The sequence below is a fragment of the Chinchilla lanigera genome, unplaced genomic scaffold (genome assembly GCF_000276665.1).
Source record: "Chinchilla lanigera isolate Chin_1 unplaced genomic scaffold, ChiLan1.0 scaffold00051, whole genome shotgun sequence".
Lineage (NCBI taxonomy): Eukaryota > Metazoa > Chordata > Mammalia > Rodentia > Chinchillidae > Chinchilla > Chinchilla lanigera.
In genome coordinates, this window is record NW_004955452.1 from 1,483,379 (window position 1) to 1,500,704 (window position 17,326).

A 17,326-nucleotide genomic window follows, 5' to 3' on the forward strand; every position below is an offset into this window, starting at 1 on the left:
AGGGGCTAGAGAATAAGGAAGAATTCACAACCTAAGAATCTTCTCCTAATTTTAGGTCAGTATGTTTTAAATCTTGTCTTTTAATGGTTTATAAGTATGCCCAGGGAATGGCAGACTAAGGTGACAACACTCACTGAGGTAGTACAAAGAACTAGGATATATTTAAAGCACAGACTGAACTTAGGATACTTGTGGTTACCTACTTTCCCAGAAACACTCCAGAAGCAAAAGGAAAATGTTTCCTCTTGGAAAATTCTTTTAAAGATGCAGTAATTCATGCCATTACGCAAAGCTTCCTGACCAAGATGCTACTAATTATAATGTATCATTTTTCTTGACTTTGCTCACTGAAAACATCAAACGACAAAATACATCTCTAACAAATTATGCCAAAAAAATTGTTTTGAAAACCACCTATTCATTTTTAACAACTAGAAAAGGCCTATTCAATCACATTAAATCCTTCCTTATGGAAAAAACACAAGTACTTATTAATTTTCAAAGCAATAAAAGAGTATCAGATACTTTCTGAAATCCCAAGCTTTAACTAATATACATTTCGGCCTATTGAAAAGATAAATAGTAAAATCTTCATTTAAAATTTTTTTTCTATTTTTAAAAGTCTGAAGAACTTTCCAATGAAAGTGCTATGATTCTCTGACAAGTGACAAAAATAAGCAGTAGAGAGTCCACATAATGGGGTATCACTTAGGTTATCAACCTGATATTCACAACAACTTATAATGCTGGTTACTCCATTCTGTATTTTTTCTGTATTTCCCATCTGCCTGGATTCAATATTATATAATTTAGGGGTCACTAAGAATCAAAGAGTGTAAACCTAGAACTGAGTTATCCAGTACAGTACCACTAACCGTATTTGATGACTTAAATTAAAAATTCAAGTCGTCTTCTGCATTACCCACAGTGCTGCCCTGGAGGATTATGTTCAATGAAAGGAAAAATGCCTTAAAGATTCTGTCAGTATCAAGAGGCATTCTGTCAGATTATAAGAAAGAATCTGGGAAGTGAGCAACCTTGTTGTGTAATAGTTCATGCATAGATAAAAACGGCCTGGGAAAAGCCATGCTATCTCACTGCTAAAGAAAACTGACACCTACCATGGATCTATTATGTGGCAGGGACTGTGATGTGCTAGGTACTTTAATCCCTGTAATAACCATAGGAAATAGGGGTTGTAAAATCACTTTTCAATATTGTATCATTTATGAACACATTTTACCCTCTTGGACATAAAGCTGAGGCTCAAGGATAATTTATAATAAAGCTGAACCTGAATCCTGGTTTTGCTCACTACCAAGAGGCATTTTTCTTTACTACCTCTGCCACCACCCTACACTCACAACTCCATGTGAACAAAACATCACATAAAACTGCTTACCACTGTCCTTAACAAGCTCTCAATTTTGCTCATTAGATTCTTCAGACGCTTGATCTGGTGTCCTATGAATTCTGATGTGCCAGGGTTGGCCCCAGGTATAAGCCCCAAGCCTTCATTTCTTTCACTTTCCAAATATAAGAAACTGCCTATCATGGTACTAATGCTGTAAATCTCAACCAGGAATATAACAGTATAATTTTCAGGAGAGAAACCTTCAGGGATTTAATGAAAACTCCATATAAGACAGCTGTTCTTTTAAAAAGCTGTTCTGTTGTTTTTTAGAATACAACAGGAAAACATGCAATTTCATTGATTGCCACCAGGTAACACACTCCATGATGACACATACTGTTCAGTCTTACGAAGTTTATTGTTTACAATCCCACTGCTTTGAATGAAATATTATTCAGTATTGGTGAACACTATGTGAACTAAATCATGTAACAACAAATTACAAAATAATTTTGTTCTATAAATACTTTTAAATATCAATTCTCTGGTCAGAATGAAAAGACTAGTCAGAGTATATAACTGACACTTGATCTCTGTTGTGAAACTTAAAAAAGTACAAGGACAGGGACATAAGTAACTTCAAACCATAACTACACAAATTTCAATGACCAAACACTTGAAATAAACAACAAAAGTCGGAGCCTAAATCATACCAAGTGGCTTGTTTTAATTGAGTATATTTTCTCTTCTTTCAGTTTCTAAAAACCTTGGAATTTCCAAACATCAGTGTAAAAATAATTGACATTATTTTCTAAGGGCAAATGTTCTGTATATTAAAGGAGCCAGCATTTTTGTTTTATCTTTAATGAAACTAATTTGAAAAGAACTTCAAACTATAAAATACAAAAAAGAAGAGAAGATGCTTAACAATTTAAGGAATCCCTGTAAAAAATTTAAAAACTACAATACAAGGAAGACATAGCTAACAAAATACTAATGAAAAGACAGTATACCTGACTTGCAGGGAGTCAAAAGGAATTCTACCTTACCAAGTATAGTTAAGGATCTTATAAATATAAGTAAATCCAAGAAACATGTAACGGTTTCTTGGCTCTATTAGGAACAAAGAAAATGACCATTTAAAATCCTGTGATTTGATTCATTTCAATTCAGATAACTTCACTCTACATAGAAAAAAATGTATTATGTAGCTTGTAGATCACTACAATGAATAATACTGTTTTATAATCACAAGCTTCCATGGTTTTCATTCATTGGTTATTACACCCAAAACATCAATTACATTTACTCCATAATGAAGCAAACCAAACTGGCCCCACATTTGTTACAAATACAGGTACTAAACTCTACTATTTTCCCTACAACATATACAGCATTGATGCAGACTCCTCCTGCTTGGCAGTATCATTCCAACTCCATGTCTCTCTCCCTCCATCTCTCCAAACAATAACTATTTCTGCCTCACCCAGTGGTACAGATGTCCTTACTCACTTAATTCTCTGTGAAAAAAAGAATTAAAGTGGTATTTGGAAAAGAATTCCAGAAAAAAGCCACCCATCCAACTAAATTTATACCCACTCCTCCCACAACACAGGATTGAACCCAAGACCTTCACATCGAGTTATAGCCTTAGCCCTTATTATTATCATTTTTTAAATTTGGAGCTAGGTCTCCTTAAGTCACTAAATTGCCTGCACTGTGCTCAAACTGAAAACCTCCTGCCTCAGCTTCACAGAGTGCGGGGGTTGCAGGCATACACCACCATATCAAGCCCTGAATTTCTGTATTCAAAACAAACGCTCTGGATTTATGCTCCATCTCAGGAATTCATTGTCAAAGTGTTAGAAAGTAATTATTTTTCTGCCAATGAATAAATAATTCATGTATATAGTTCTAATTTTTTAAAAAAAAGCTGTAATTTCCTATTATCCTAAATTAAAATTAAAAACCAGCCTGCAAACACTTTCTCGAGTCATGTTACACATGAAAAATGGGCCTGGAAATTAGCATTTTCCTCATAAAAGTTTCTGAAAGTTTTCCTTAATTGTTCAAATTAGGGAAAGATAAAATATCACAAGCCTTTAACGCTCATAAGAAAGTCAGAAAACAAAACTCAAAACTGACTAAAATGAAAAAAAACAAAAACTGACTAAAATGCTTAAATACAACATCCTGATCTGAGGCAAACATTTATCCGTTAAGTTTACACTATATTCATCAATAACTTAAAATTTTTCAGAGTAACAGTCTTTAAGACACTGGCTACTCTGAATGACAATGGGCTCAGACTAACATGGTTGTGGTTTCAAAATTCATCCATCATTCTAGCAACCTATACTGAAGATATTCCACCAAAAGACTGTAGTCAAAGGTAATGCTGATTTCTTGTACTAAGGCTTATGCTGTCTGAAACTATTTTTGAGAGAAACCGAAGATTAAAACCAATAAACAAAGCTGGGCATGGTGGTGCCTGCCTATAATCTCAGCACTTGGGAGGCTGAGGCAGGAGGATCACTGCGAGTTTGAGATCAGCCTGAACTGCACAGTAAGATGCTGTTGAAAGAAAGAAAAAGTGATAGAAACAGAGAGAGAGAAAGAGGGGGGAAAGGGAGGGGGAAGGGAAGGACAGAGAGAGGCAGGGAGGGAAGGAGGGAAGGAGGGAGGGAGAGAAAGGAAAAAGAAAGAAAGAAAGAAAGAAAGAAAGAAAGAAAGAAAGAAAGAAAGAAAGATGAACAGAGAAACTAAACAGTGCTTTATCAAGGGGCTCAGAAAACTTTCCTCCTAAATTCTCTCACTCTACTTAATTCAGCAATGACACTGTTTTTGGTCTGCTTCTAAAAGCGGAGACCTACATTCTTTTCAGGAATATCTGTTTTGACCCTAGGTTAAAATTTAAACTTGGCCTCTATAGCCCTGACTAACTTAAAGAAAAAATTATAATCACCCTTTACCTAAAGAGCTATGTTTATTAGTCTACTAGTTATTGTTTATCATCATATATCCTTAATTCCTACTCTATTTGCATTATGTCATTGATTCTTCATATAGGTCCTGAAATGGTATTATCATCTCCATTTTACAGATGAGAAAACAGGCTTAGGTAAGTAAACAGCTTATACAGAAACACTCAATAATGAGTTAAGCCTATGTCTAGCTGATGCAAAACTCTACAATACCATCTCTGGGGCTGGGGATTTAGCTCAGCGGCATAGCGCCTGCCTGGCAAGCACAAGGTCATGAGTTCGATTTGTGGTACCAGAAAAAAAAAAAATACAATACCACCTCTTCAAATAAATAAAATAAAAGTATAAATAAATAAATAAATGCCACCCCTGAGTTTTATTTCTTTATGAACTCCAAATAGTCACCTACTACATATAACCATCTGTTCATTCTCCAGAAAAGTACTTGTAACATCTCAACATCTGTTAGATCTTTAAATCCTCCAAATTGGAAAGACTGTATTTTCAGAATATAGTGTTCTAGTAAATCACTCAAAATAATGGAAACCTTCAATTAAATAATATCCATTTAGTCAGTAATAAATATTACAAATATGAGCTAGGCATGGTGACACATGCCTGTAATCCTAGCACTGTGGGAGAATGAGGCAGGAAGATTGCAAGTTTGAACTCAGCCCAGAAAATTTAGAGAGTTCCTGTCTCAAAATAAAAAAACAAAAGGAGGGATAGGGAAGTACTCCACAGTGAAAAGGCCCAGGGTTTAATCCCCAGGACCTCACCAAAAACAAGATAGAAGAAACAAAACAAAACAACACTTAAATATGATACCATGGATTATTCCTCTCATTTTTCCTACAATACTATGTTGCTTAACAATATGAAAAACAGCTACCACTCACTGACTGTTTATTTTGTGTCAGACACTTTACATACAGACTTTGTAACATTATCACGTTTTCATCACTATTTAGTATGTAAGGAAACTGAGGCTCAGAAAAAGACTTGCTTAGTACCGCTGGTTATACAACAGACCTGGCAATGTGAACCTACATCTGTCATATGCTAATCTATTAGACTCTTCCCATTATTCCATGAGAAAATGTTTCAGAGTATTCCATGAAGAACTATTTGCGGTAGCTATTAAAGGTCTGTTACTAAAAGTCTTTTTCTCCCCTACTGCCACCTCTAATAGATTCCTGCTTTAAAAACAAAAACAAAAACACATAGTATTGCTGTACACATTTTTAAATCTGTAATTCCTACAACAAATTGATTTATTAAAAAAGGTTAAAAATATTAAAATTAAATAAGGTATCTATTTTCTATGCATCCTAAGAATAAAGATAGTTCTATACAGAAAATGAATGTACAATGTTGGTAATAAATTTGTTAGGTCTAAGTAAGTGAGATTAATAGTGGTTTTAGAAATGCTATTTTAACACATCAATACAGATTATATCAGAATGTTAACAAAAAACCCTTAGAATGTTGCCTGTTTTATTTAATAAAAACAGAGATCCATAAAGTCTGTGAGAGGTTAATTATATCTATCTTTTACAAAGTTGTCTAAATTTAAAGTAATATTTTGGGGAAAGAAAAAATACTACAGTATTTTTAATTTATATTGTAAACAGAACAAATGGGTTTGTTAATAATAAAATGCAACAAAATCAGTGAAGGACAAAAAGAACTGAAGTATATCAGATGGAAGTTCTCCTGAAAAGAGTAATTTGGGTGGCTCCATGGCCTGGCAGCATTCTAAGAGTTAGCAGCTACTAAAGCCCCCACCTATTAGTTAAGGGTGATAGTGAAGGGGCAAAGGTACAGTACCTGATGATGGGCAGGTCGAGGCCCCGCTGCAAACTGAGAAAAGGAGGGAAAACAAACACAAAAGGAAAGGCACAAAGAGTCAGAAACACCACAACAAAAAACCAAAATGTCACACAATATGCAAAAAGAAAAAAACCCACAAGAAAAATAAAAACACAAAACAGTCAAAGCTTTGCTGCAGGACAGTGACAGACAGGTACTAAGATTCAACAGGTTAACACCACTATCAAGATGATTTGTCATTTTATCAGCTGGGAGAAAAATAGCTAAGCTGTTAGGCACCTACGGTATACACTGACAGAAGAGTATTTTAAATAAATAAATCCCTAAAATAAGGCAAAAGAAAGTTTCAGACTGAGTGGTTTTATTAAGACAAACATGAAAATCAAGTATGCTGTATGTAACCACTAAAGCTTCAGGGCATGAAAAATACTTTTATATTACAAGAAATAGCCAGGACATAATTAAAATGTCCAGTTGGAAATAGTGAATGTACCAGGACTGACTGCAAATCTTCTTAAATTAACTGGGTTATCTTATACATGAATGTGATGGTTCAATTCTTCCTTTATTTTATGAAGTTAAAGAATAAAATTGTATATAATTTTATTCCACACATATATACACACACCTATATATATATACATACATATATATATATATGCAATTAGCTAATAAGGTTTAATACCAGACAAGTAAAAGCAAACAGCTAGTAAAGAACACAAGTCTCTAACATGATTAATCCAAATGGTACTACAATAGGCTTGAAAAGAAAAAAAAAAGGAAGTCAAATCTCTCAACTGTTATTTATTGACAACAGCAAAATACTGTCCATATGTACCTAGTGCTACTTGATGCTGAGAATAAAAGCAAAAGGAAACATAATTTCAACTAAATGGTAGAGTACATGTACTTGAAAAAGAATAATATATATTTCAATGCTTCCTCTTCTCATTCATGAAATTTATAAATACCAAATGTCTAAGATCAAATAATTCATCAGAGCAAAATCTGGCTTCTAAGAGACATTTTAACTAAAAAAGAGAAAAATATCAGGGCATATAAAGCCAAATACCAGCTACCAATACATTAAGGATTATAATGTTAACCACAATTTTCAAAATTCAAAAGAAAATATTTAGAAAGCAGTTTGAATACAAACCATACAAGGTTTTCATTAACATATTTAAAGGAGCTAAAATATATCTATCTTCAGTTGTTTCATTATCTAGAACATTCTGTGAATTTATCACTGTAGATGAGTAAGATGATTAAGAAACAATACTTCATGCTGAGAATTTAAATCATATGCAACGGAAATTTGCAAGAGATTCAGAATTACTTTCCCAACTACTATTATTTCATACTAAAAAATTCAACATATTTTGGTGGAGTACTTGGCCACAAATGAAAGAGGACCACTGAAGACAGCTCTGTCAAGAATTCACCTTTCAGAAGCTAAAATGTCACCTACCGCTTAAGTAATGAAAAGTACCTTAATGACCTGTATGCTTAGAGTGTATTAAGTAAGCCATCCTATGCCATCCTATCTGGCTAATGACTATAATGTAGTTTTTCAAAATGATGATAATCAGCAGCTATGGTTCTTTCAGAAAATATTCTCTTTAAAGAAATTGAGGTCTTATATTTTCAGTTTTCTGAGTGTAAGAAGAAATCAGATCATACCTCTACTACTGACATCAAAGTTTAAGAATAGGCAATACCACCCATATGATATGAAAGTAGAGGGTGGAAGTGAGATGTTTTTTCATGATACTTTGGAAGAAAATGGGAGAGAAGGGAAATGTCAAAAAATTAACCTGAGTACAGCAGTACCTGTCTTATCACTGTTCCACAGAAAGGTCCCAAGGCTCTAATATAAAAATGGAAACTTTATATATTTGGAATGTTGTAGTCAAAAGAGCACTTCTTAGCACAAGAGAACTATCTTATAAAATTATACATATGTTTTTAATAAAAAGGAAATCACAGTTTAAATTTCAGTAGAGTACCCTAGTCTATTTTGCACTAGTCACCATTGGCTACTGAGTTTTTCTTACTGGAATGACAACACTCTTAAACCTGTGGGTAGCTGTAAGCAACACAACAAACTGTAGTCGCTGCTGGCTCATATTAAAAAGAAAAACTATTTTTTTTTTTCCCAAAGAGGGGTCTTAGGTGGTGAAGACTGTAGATATAAAGAAAAGCAGCCTTATATGAACTTGAATCCAATGTTAATGCCACCCACCCACCCACCCATTCACTCACTCACCCTTTATGGACAGTTGGAAACTGAGCAGGGCCAACACACCATTGATTTATATTTGGCACTAAGCACCACAAAATATAAAAATAACCAATAGTTACAGGTTACTGCAAAAGCCAAACTGTCCCCCTCTCCCAATTAAAGCTTTCAATAGTTTCATTATTTTCAATAGTCTATTTAAAAATAAACTACTGTTGAAAGAGTTCCAGCCCAACAAGAAAATGGAAGAGAAGTAGCTTATCAGTATTTTTTACTTTTAGCAAGATTTTCCAGATTATGAATTTAACTAAGCCACTAAATATCAAATAGAAATACAGGTACAAAAATAACCTGAAGGAGCAAGGGGGGCCATTTGAAGCCAGTTGGATTCAAAGACAGTTGTCCAGGGAAGAGCAGAAAAGCCTAAATTGTGCAATTGCCAATGGCCTATTAATGCAGAAATAGAATGGAGTAAGCTTTAGCTACTTTACAAAGCAACAGGAAGGTGTACTTCCTTAGTGCAATGCCTTACCTCTCCTTACCCCTTGGGACAGCTATGGCATGAATGAGACTAGACTATGGCAACTTGGAATGTAAACAGAAAATGCAATCCTGCCAACTTTATACCCCAACTTCACCCGCCCAGCACCAACACAAATGAAATAAAAAAATATTGGACCCAAAACAACAAGCAAGAGTAGACTGGCGTCTGCTAATCTTGCACTTGTTTTGGGGTATGTAATGGAATGTTATACATGTGGATTTTAGTAATGGGCGTGGTAATGGTCACTAGCAGAGCAGATGGCAAAAACTGTATAAAGGATACTATCTGAAGAGTTTATGACCACAAAAAAATGGCTGACAACTACAGACGATTTCCCCCATGATGTTCAATTATCAAATGGGAAAGCGGGGAAGAAGCCCTGAAATTTATCTTTTAAATTCAAATTTATCTGAATGGCATATCCCACTTGAAGTTTAAAATAAAGAAAAATCTAAATCCCAAATCATTCCTGTCTAAGTCCCAATAGAAAAGCCCCACCCAATTTGTTATTCTTTTCCCCAGTATGCCTGGCAGAAACTGCCATGCTAGGTTAGACTTTCAGAGAGGAAGCAATCAATGCATTTCTGTTCATCAGCCAATAAGTGGATGTGGTCAAAAATAATGAGTGCCAGAGGCACCACTGCCTGCAAGAAGTACAGTTTGTTATATTGCTTACAATGCAGTATTTTATCCAGCCTCTTCCAGCCAAGGACCTGTAAACGGGAGTCTGTTCCAAAACCTTCCTCCTCTTCCAGTTGTCTGTGCAATGTATTGGCACTGTTCTGCTGGGCTGTCAAAAAAACTGGTTTAGAGATGCAGCTCTTCAGTCAGGTTTTGCGCCAATTCTAACCACATAAATTTAATTTTTTTCCCAATAATTAGAAAAGGGGCAAGGGTAAGAAGTCCATAGAGTTCTTTGCATTAAAGCTTACCATAATCTCCCATGCTTAATGATTAGAACCAGGGCCTATCTAAATTGATCTGGTCAGATCTCAGGCCCACTCCAAGTAGTTAAGTGTCCACATCCCCAAACCACTCTCAGAACAAAACTTGCATCAGACATTGTGTTGACCATTTCAGCAAAAAAAGAGACAAGCACACAGGTAACTAGGACCAAAGTCCCACCTCTTTAGAATGGTTCCTCCACCCACTGGGGAGAACCAGGATCTAAGAATGGGTATTGGAGAAGAGGGCAACAGGGAAAAGGAAGACAGAAAGAGGGTAAGAAAAGAGATTACATATTGGTGCAGTCTATCCTTTCCTAGTTCTTTGAGCAATTCTTTGGTGCATTTCAACAACTCGAAATTCATGCATAAAACCAAATGAACAGGAGCTAATGCAATGAAGTATTCCTATACTCCAGACAAAAAGCAGGGGTGGGAACAAAAAGAAGATTCCTATGTTCAGAAGAATACATAGAGCTCAGGTTCAAAGAGGGATATGAAATACAATGAGAGATGTTACAGAAGCACCTTCTAGCCAAAGCTAATCATGCAGGGTGGGAAACAACAGTCTAAGGAATGGAAAGCTGAAGCCACTGTACATTTTTATGAAACAGAAGGATGAACCTTAAGTAAATTCTCAGCCTTTGCAGTACTTGCTGCAATCCGTGTGACGGATGAACAAAGAGGAAGACAGCATTTACATTTACATGATAATTTATTTACTAACTGAAGAAATAAATACAACACTGGTATATATCATGCACATGTTCACACCGTCAAATGGGAGAGCTGCTCTAGCCACACTGACTCAGAAGTCTCCCCAAACCACTGGAATTTGAGTCTAAGTAGTGAAGTCAGTTTACTTTAAAAATCATTATACTTCTGAATTTTCAACAGTACAACACACTAAGAGCTGAAATAAAGTGGAATGCAATCAGACTTCAAAATCATGCCACAAAAAAGTAAAAAGAAATTAAAAGCTCCTTTTCTTTTTCTTAATGTAAATGGAATTATTCCTATGGCAAGGTCTAAAAATGCAATACTAACCGAAAAATAATAATAGAATTAATATTAATATATCATCTTTGGAACAAACTTCTAAAATATTTACCAAAAGAACCCAAGCTACTACAAACACACAAAATTAGATGGAGAATATTATCTAGAAGCAGCTTCTGCTTACTTACCGGAGAACGGGTTTGAGGTTGTGAATTCATTGTCTGAGGGGCTTGAGGGTATACCAACGTGGTTGGACCTGCATTCTGTCCAGAGGGATAAGGGGTCTGTCAAAGAACAGCAAGAATGATAGTTTATTTTAAAGAAAAATGGCACAGCGACTCAAATTGAAGATATTTTTAAAAGTTTACAAAAGTGGTTAGTGATGTGGGTTACAATTCAACTTTATAAATTTTAACTTTATCACAATAGTCAACAATTTAGGATCAGTGCAGCTTTTTTAAAGAAATCATTGTAAACTTCCTGGTAAGGAGACATTAGCAACCCAAAGTGTAGACACAATTATTTTAAACCATGAGAGCAAAATGAAATTGTAAATTCATGAATTTCTGAAATGAACAGCCCAAGACACACACAAAACCAACCAAGATCTTGAGAACTTGTTACTGTTGCAGTATGCGAAAGTATGCATAAGCAAAGGTAGACTTGAGGAAGGTATCTTAGAGCCAGAATTAGCAGCTCACAGTGAACTGTTCCATGACTGCTGCTTTCTTGCCAAGGTTTCCAGCTTATTCCTTTTACTTGATTTTATAAAAATCAACTGCCAGTAAGAACTTTATATAAGAGCCTAGATTAAGTGATAATACATATAATGGCTTGCCATAGGCTTTCTGAAAATAACAATCTTTTCATTATGAATCCACATTAAAAGCTAGAGACCAATAAGTGAATGGGGAGAGGGCCTTCCAGCATGTTCAAAATAAAATGCTGCCAAGAGCATGACATACAGACTCAGAGGACTTGGATTCAGACTCTGACAACTACAATTTAATACTGTTATTGATTAGGGTGATTTATCTTTCTCACACACATAAAAAAGAACATACCTAACATTACAAAGCAATTGCTAAGATTAAATGAGATGAAGTAAATTACTAGGCGAAAACCTGTTTTTAAAGACCTCAGCCCCTGAAGTGTTGTGATTACAGGTGTGCACCCGCATGCCCAGCTTGCAATAGCCTTTAACTACCACTATCCTAATTCTACAATTGAGGACAAGATCAGAAAAATCGTCTTATCTAAGACAACTAAATAAATCACAAATACATCTAGAAAGTAGTGTAACTGTGGTTGTAAAAAAAAAAAGTATAGCTTTTTGAATCTGTTGAAGATTTAATTAAAGTTCAGCTGAAGCCATTAATTACAAGTGTTTGAGAAGATTCATCATAGCTTTCAAATAATGAAACCAAAATTAACACTTTCATAATAATACACAATATCTGGCAATTTTTTACTGTGATAATTTAATATACAGCCGTCCCTATGGCAGATACTAAGGTTCAACATCAAGTTGATTTCCTTTCTTAATCTGAGAGCATAAAATTTGGCCACAAATTGAAAGAACATGGCAATAAATATCACGTGTACATTAAATATTTGCTAACTGGCTCAAACATGGACCAAAAATTACACAGCTTTGTTTCAAAGATTATTTTTGGTATCCATCACACTCAAACACTGAAATGTGATTTCAACTTAAACAAATGATGTATAGGGTTTTTTAAAATCAATTCTGGCCAGATTTAGATCAGGAAAATCTTTCTTCAAATTCTTTTATAGTATCTGAATATAGTTTTAAATATAGCACCAATATCAATCTTCATTAAGAGAAAATAATAACATGTCAGAAAATTATTTCTTAGTGATGAAGATCCTTGATCTTAAACTATCTTGATACTTTCTTAACATCTAATTGGTATTTAAACCATAAACTTCATGTATAACGCTCTTTGTTTTCCCTAGAAACCACTTTGAAGAGACCAAACTATAGTATACAACAACCATTGATAACTTCCTACCATTTTTGTCTGTAACTCACTATTATTTGTCTATTTGTTTTCCTGAGAAACTATCTTGAAGATACCAATAGGTACAATAGCAACCATTGATAATGTTCCACCAGTCTGTAATTCGATGACTCCCCCTACTGTTATGTTGTCCTTCTTTTGCTCTTTAAATAAATAAAATAAATAAATAAACAATAAAAAAATAAACCATAAGCTTCTAGCTGTCAAGATATTATCAACATCAAAATATGTTGCTTATGAAAACAAGAGAAATACTGCTTCTTCTATACTGTACAAAAAGGGAACACTTTGCTCGTTCATAGAGAGGGAAAAAAATTAAACTACTGTTTTTCACAGAACATCTTAAAAATACAAGATGGCCATATCTGATCTCATGAAAATTTTAGTATTATCTTCAACACTGGAGCCAAAAGAAAGTAACAATGAAATGGTAAAACAGTTTATGAACTGGCCTTCAGAAACAAAGCCCTGTATTTATTAACAATACTCCTCCTGACCACATATATAACTACAGTTCTAGCAACACTATTCCAAATGTGCCTTTCCAGACTTTATCTTTGCTCCCAGAATGATTATTAATAACACAAAGAATTTTATTTTCTTGTACATGGAAATTCTATACTAGAAAGACCAAAGAAACAAAAATCCAAATATTTCTTATATTTATACTGTATACATTCAAAGAGCTGACTCATACTCTCTGTATGCACACAGCTTCATCTAAGTGCAAAGCATAATACGCAGCAACACGTGTAAATGACTGTTGTGTCATAATGCCTGTCACTGTGCCACCGGCAGGATGGAACATTTAACGGCAGCATTTGGTAAAGATATTTCACCCTCAGTTCATTCAGCACTCTCACCAGCAAATGTTCATTCTTAAAGGTTACCTTTAGAAACTTCATAGGAATGGTGTAACTTGTACTTGTCACAAGAAGTGGAACTGACAAAAATGACTCTATATCTTTTATCTCGCTTCTACATTTAATGACATGATTAATCATTTATTTTATTGATTAACTTATTCTAGAGTAACTTTCTTAATGTATTACTGTGCTTTGTTGAAAAACAATTTTAAAACTTCAATGGGAATACTCTGACCATGTTTCATATCATTAAATGCATAGATAACTAGAGGAATGGACTAAAGATCATTTCAGTAGTCACCACAGGTTTTGTTTGCACTTTCCCTTTTCAAATACTTCCTTGGCTTTTTAGAGCGAGGTGGACACAGGGTTTTGCTATATAGTCTAGGCCTGCCCTGAACTCCTTTTATGTAGCCCAAGCAGGCCTCAAATTCATGTCCTCCTGTGTCAGTTTCCCCAGTGCTGGGATTACAGGCCTGTGCATTAGGTCCAGCCACAAATACTTTCAAAATCATGACAAAGGTTTACTTCTCCAAGGACAATCCCACTGGTACAAATATTAACATTTAAATTCCTAACAACTACTTTAAAGATATTGATTTGGACAAGTTAACCAAAAATAGAAATTTGAGGGTAAATTGTAAGAAAGAATGAATTAACAATACTGCATATTAGCTATAAAGAGTTCAAAATATACATATGTGAAAAAACTAAAGTGAATTTTCGATTTTCACAATATAAGACAATGGGCTTAAGCCAAACAGACACACACACACACACACACACACACACACACACACACACACACACACATATATATATAGCTCTTACTATGCTTCAGGCATTGTGCTTTATATATATATAATATATAGCTCTTACTATGCTTGAGGCATTGTGCTTTATATATAACTCAGAGATGAAATGTCATCTCTTATTGGAAGACTCTTCACCTTAATTAAATCCAATTATAAAGACTAAATTCAGTGTTATGTATGTGCATGAATACATACAAATCAGACTGAAAAATTAGTGATTTAAAGAACTGCCAGTGATTTAAATATATATAAACTGCTATACAATACTAATTTTTAAGTAAGTTAATCTCTTTGATTCTACAATCTCATTTCTTGGAATCAACTCTATGGATAAATTCACAATGGCCTGTCCCAAAACTGGAAGCATTCTAATTAATCTACATATATAGTAAAATGACCATTATATAATATTAAGTAGAAAAAGACCCTTTCCACGTTTCTTTTAAAGAAAATATATATAAACAAACATATAAAACAACTTAGGAAAATATGCAGCAAATATAAGACTGGTAATTTGAGAGGAATTGGAGACCTGAAGTGCTGAATAAGATACAACTTGAAGTTTCATCTTATTCACTTCTGTATTATGTTTTCCCTTTTCCAATAACCAATAAATTCTTCCCCCCTACCTCTGGTTTTATTTTTGGGAACTGGGAATTGAACTCAGGACCTTGCACTTACCAGGCAGGCACTGTGCCACCAAGCTATAACCCCAGCCCACAAATAAACTCTTGTTATTAAAAAAATATAATGAATATCAGGCTTGGTGGAGTCACTTGTAATCCTAGCCCTCTGGTAAGCTAAGGGCAGAGGATCTCAAGGTCTGAGCCCAGTCTGAGCAACCCAGAGACTTAGAATGACCTTGTCTCAAATTTTTAAAGGGGTGGAGTGGCTGGGGATGTAGCTCAGTCTGAAAGGCCTGGGTTCAAGACTCCAGTACTGCAGGTAGGTGGACAAGTGGCTAGGATGAAGATAAAACCTGTCCTTTGGCTTCCCTTTAATGTATGATAAAAAAGCAAAGCGAACCAAAAACTGTACTATGAAATATAGTGTATATGCTGTGGATTTTGAGCATAAATAACCCTAGAGCTGGGCATGACAGTGCATACCTGCAATTCCAGGAATGAGTTTGAAGTCAGCCTAGCTATATAGTAAGTTCAAGGCCACCCTGAACTACAGCAAGATCCCAGTTAAAAAATTTAAAAATAAATCTAATTTAAGTATGACTGGTTTATTTTTTTAATCTTCAGGAAGTTTACTGTTAAATCAATAGGCAGATACAGATACTGTACAAGAACTATTTACAGCCAGGCATGATGAGGTGGCATATACCTGTAATCCCAGGACTTGGAGGGTAAGGTAGGAGAAGCCCTGTGAATTCAAGGTCAGCAGGGGCTACACAATGAGTTCAAAGTCACCCTGAACTACATAATGTGACCCTGTCTCAAAAAAATCAAAATAAACAAGAAAATTTACCCAGCCACAAAAGATAGCCTTTTGCCCTCATTACATTAAAAAAGACAGAAAGGAACATTTAACGGTAAGAGGGAATGATACCAAAACAGAAAGTTAAAACAAACCCACATGTGGTAGTGGCATTTCAAATCACAAGGAATGTGAAATATGTGTTGGGAAAAGACCACACAGCAACAGAGAGAAAGGTGGGTCAGGTACCCTCAACTCACCTTACCAAAACATTCCAGACTGACCAAAATGTTAGAATATATAACTTGAAATCATACAAGGAAAAATCTATTTCTATCATTTTAGAGCTTGGAACACTTTACAAAATCTGAAAAGACTACACACCTACATCAGTAACTTTTTAAAAGACTATTCTTTTATACAAGTTTTTAATTTTCTTTAAAATTTTTCTCTCATACATATTCATTCTTTTTTTTTTTTTTTTTTTTTTTTTTTTTTTTTCTTTTTTTTGGTTTTTCTCCGGTACCGGGAACCGAACTCACGACCTTGCGCTTGCCAGGCAGGCGCGTTTGCCGCTGAGCTAAATCCCCAGCCCCCATTCATTCTTATTTGTAACAAGTGTTTGACACTTAAACCCAGACGGAAAAGCAAAAATAGTGCCTTCAAGTCCAGTACTTCATCCATGCTGCATTTGACAGTGCTTCCACATTCTCTTGGGCCCTACATGTTCAATGCAAATAGAACTTCCATCTATGTTCAGAATCTGCCCTATGTAAAGTGGTACCTATTTAGCTACTGAACACTTGAAAAGTGTCTAATGTATCTAATAAAATGAATCCCTAATCTTATTTTAATCAATTTTATTCAATAAAAATACTGTGGTAGGAAACAACAAAACTTGCCTAAACCATTTTAAATGTATAGTAATGCTAACCATATGGACAATGTGCAAAGAATCTCTAAAACTTTTTCATCTTTCAAAACAAAAATCTGGTTACATCTGATAACCCCAGACCTAATTTAAGTTTTATTTATATACTTTAATTACTTAAACTTAAATGTAAATACCTGCCCATGGCCAGTTAACTACCATACTGCACAGCATAGACATAGAAAGCTATTCATCCCAAAATTTTACTTTTTTGTTATCCACATTTTATGCCTTCATAAACTCCTGTAACTCTACTTTTATAGAAGTACAGTAATATCTAACAGAAGCTTGATATAATAAACTGGAGGGAAAAGTCAGAGACCTATCACTGAACTTGCTATGCA

General features: G+C 34.7%; 1 protein-coding gene across 8 annotated transcripts in view; it reads right to left on the reverse strand.

Moving 5' to 3' along the window:
* The window catches only part of Eif4g3 (eukaryotic translation initiation factor 4 gamma, 3), a gene marked incomplete at its 5' end in the record, with an annotated part of 297,239 nt that overhangs the window by 155,276 nt on the left and 124,637 nt on the right, over positions 1 to 17,326 (reverse strand). For 6 of the 8 annotated variants that reach the window (XM_013519513.1, XM_013519511.1, XM_013519509.1 and 3 more), the window contains 3 exon segments: positions 6,169 to 6,201; positions 9,634 to 9,747; positions 11,089 to 11,184. In XM_013519513.1, the coding sequence (XP_013374967.1) occupies positions 6,169 to 6,201; positions 9,634 to 9,747; positions 11,089 to 11,184 (243 nt within the window). 8 annotated transcript variants of the gene reach the window in all.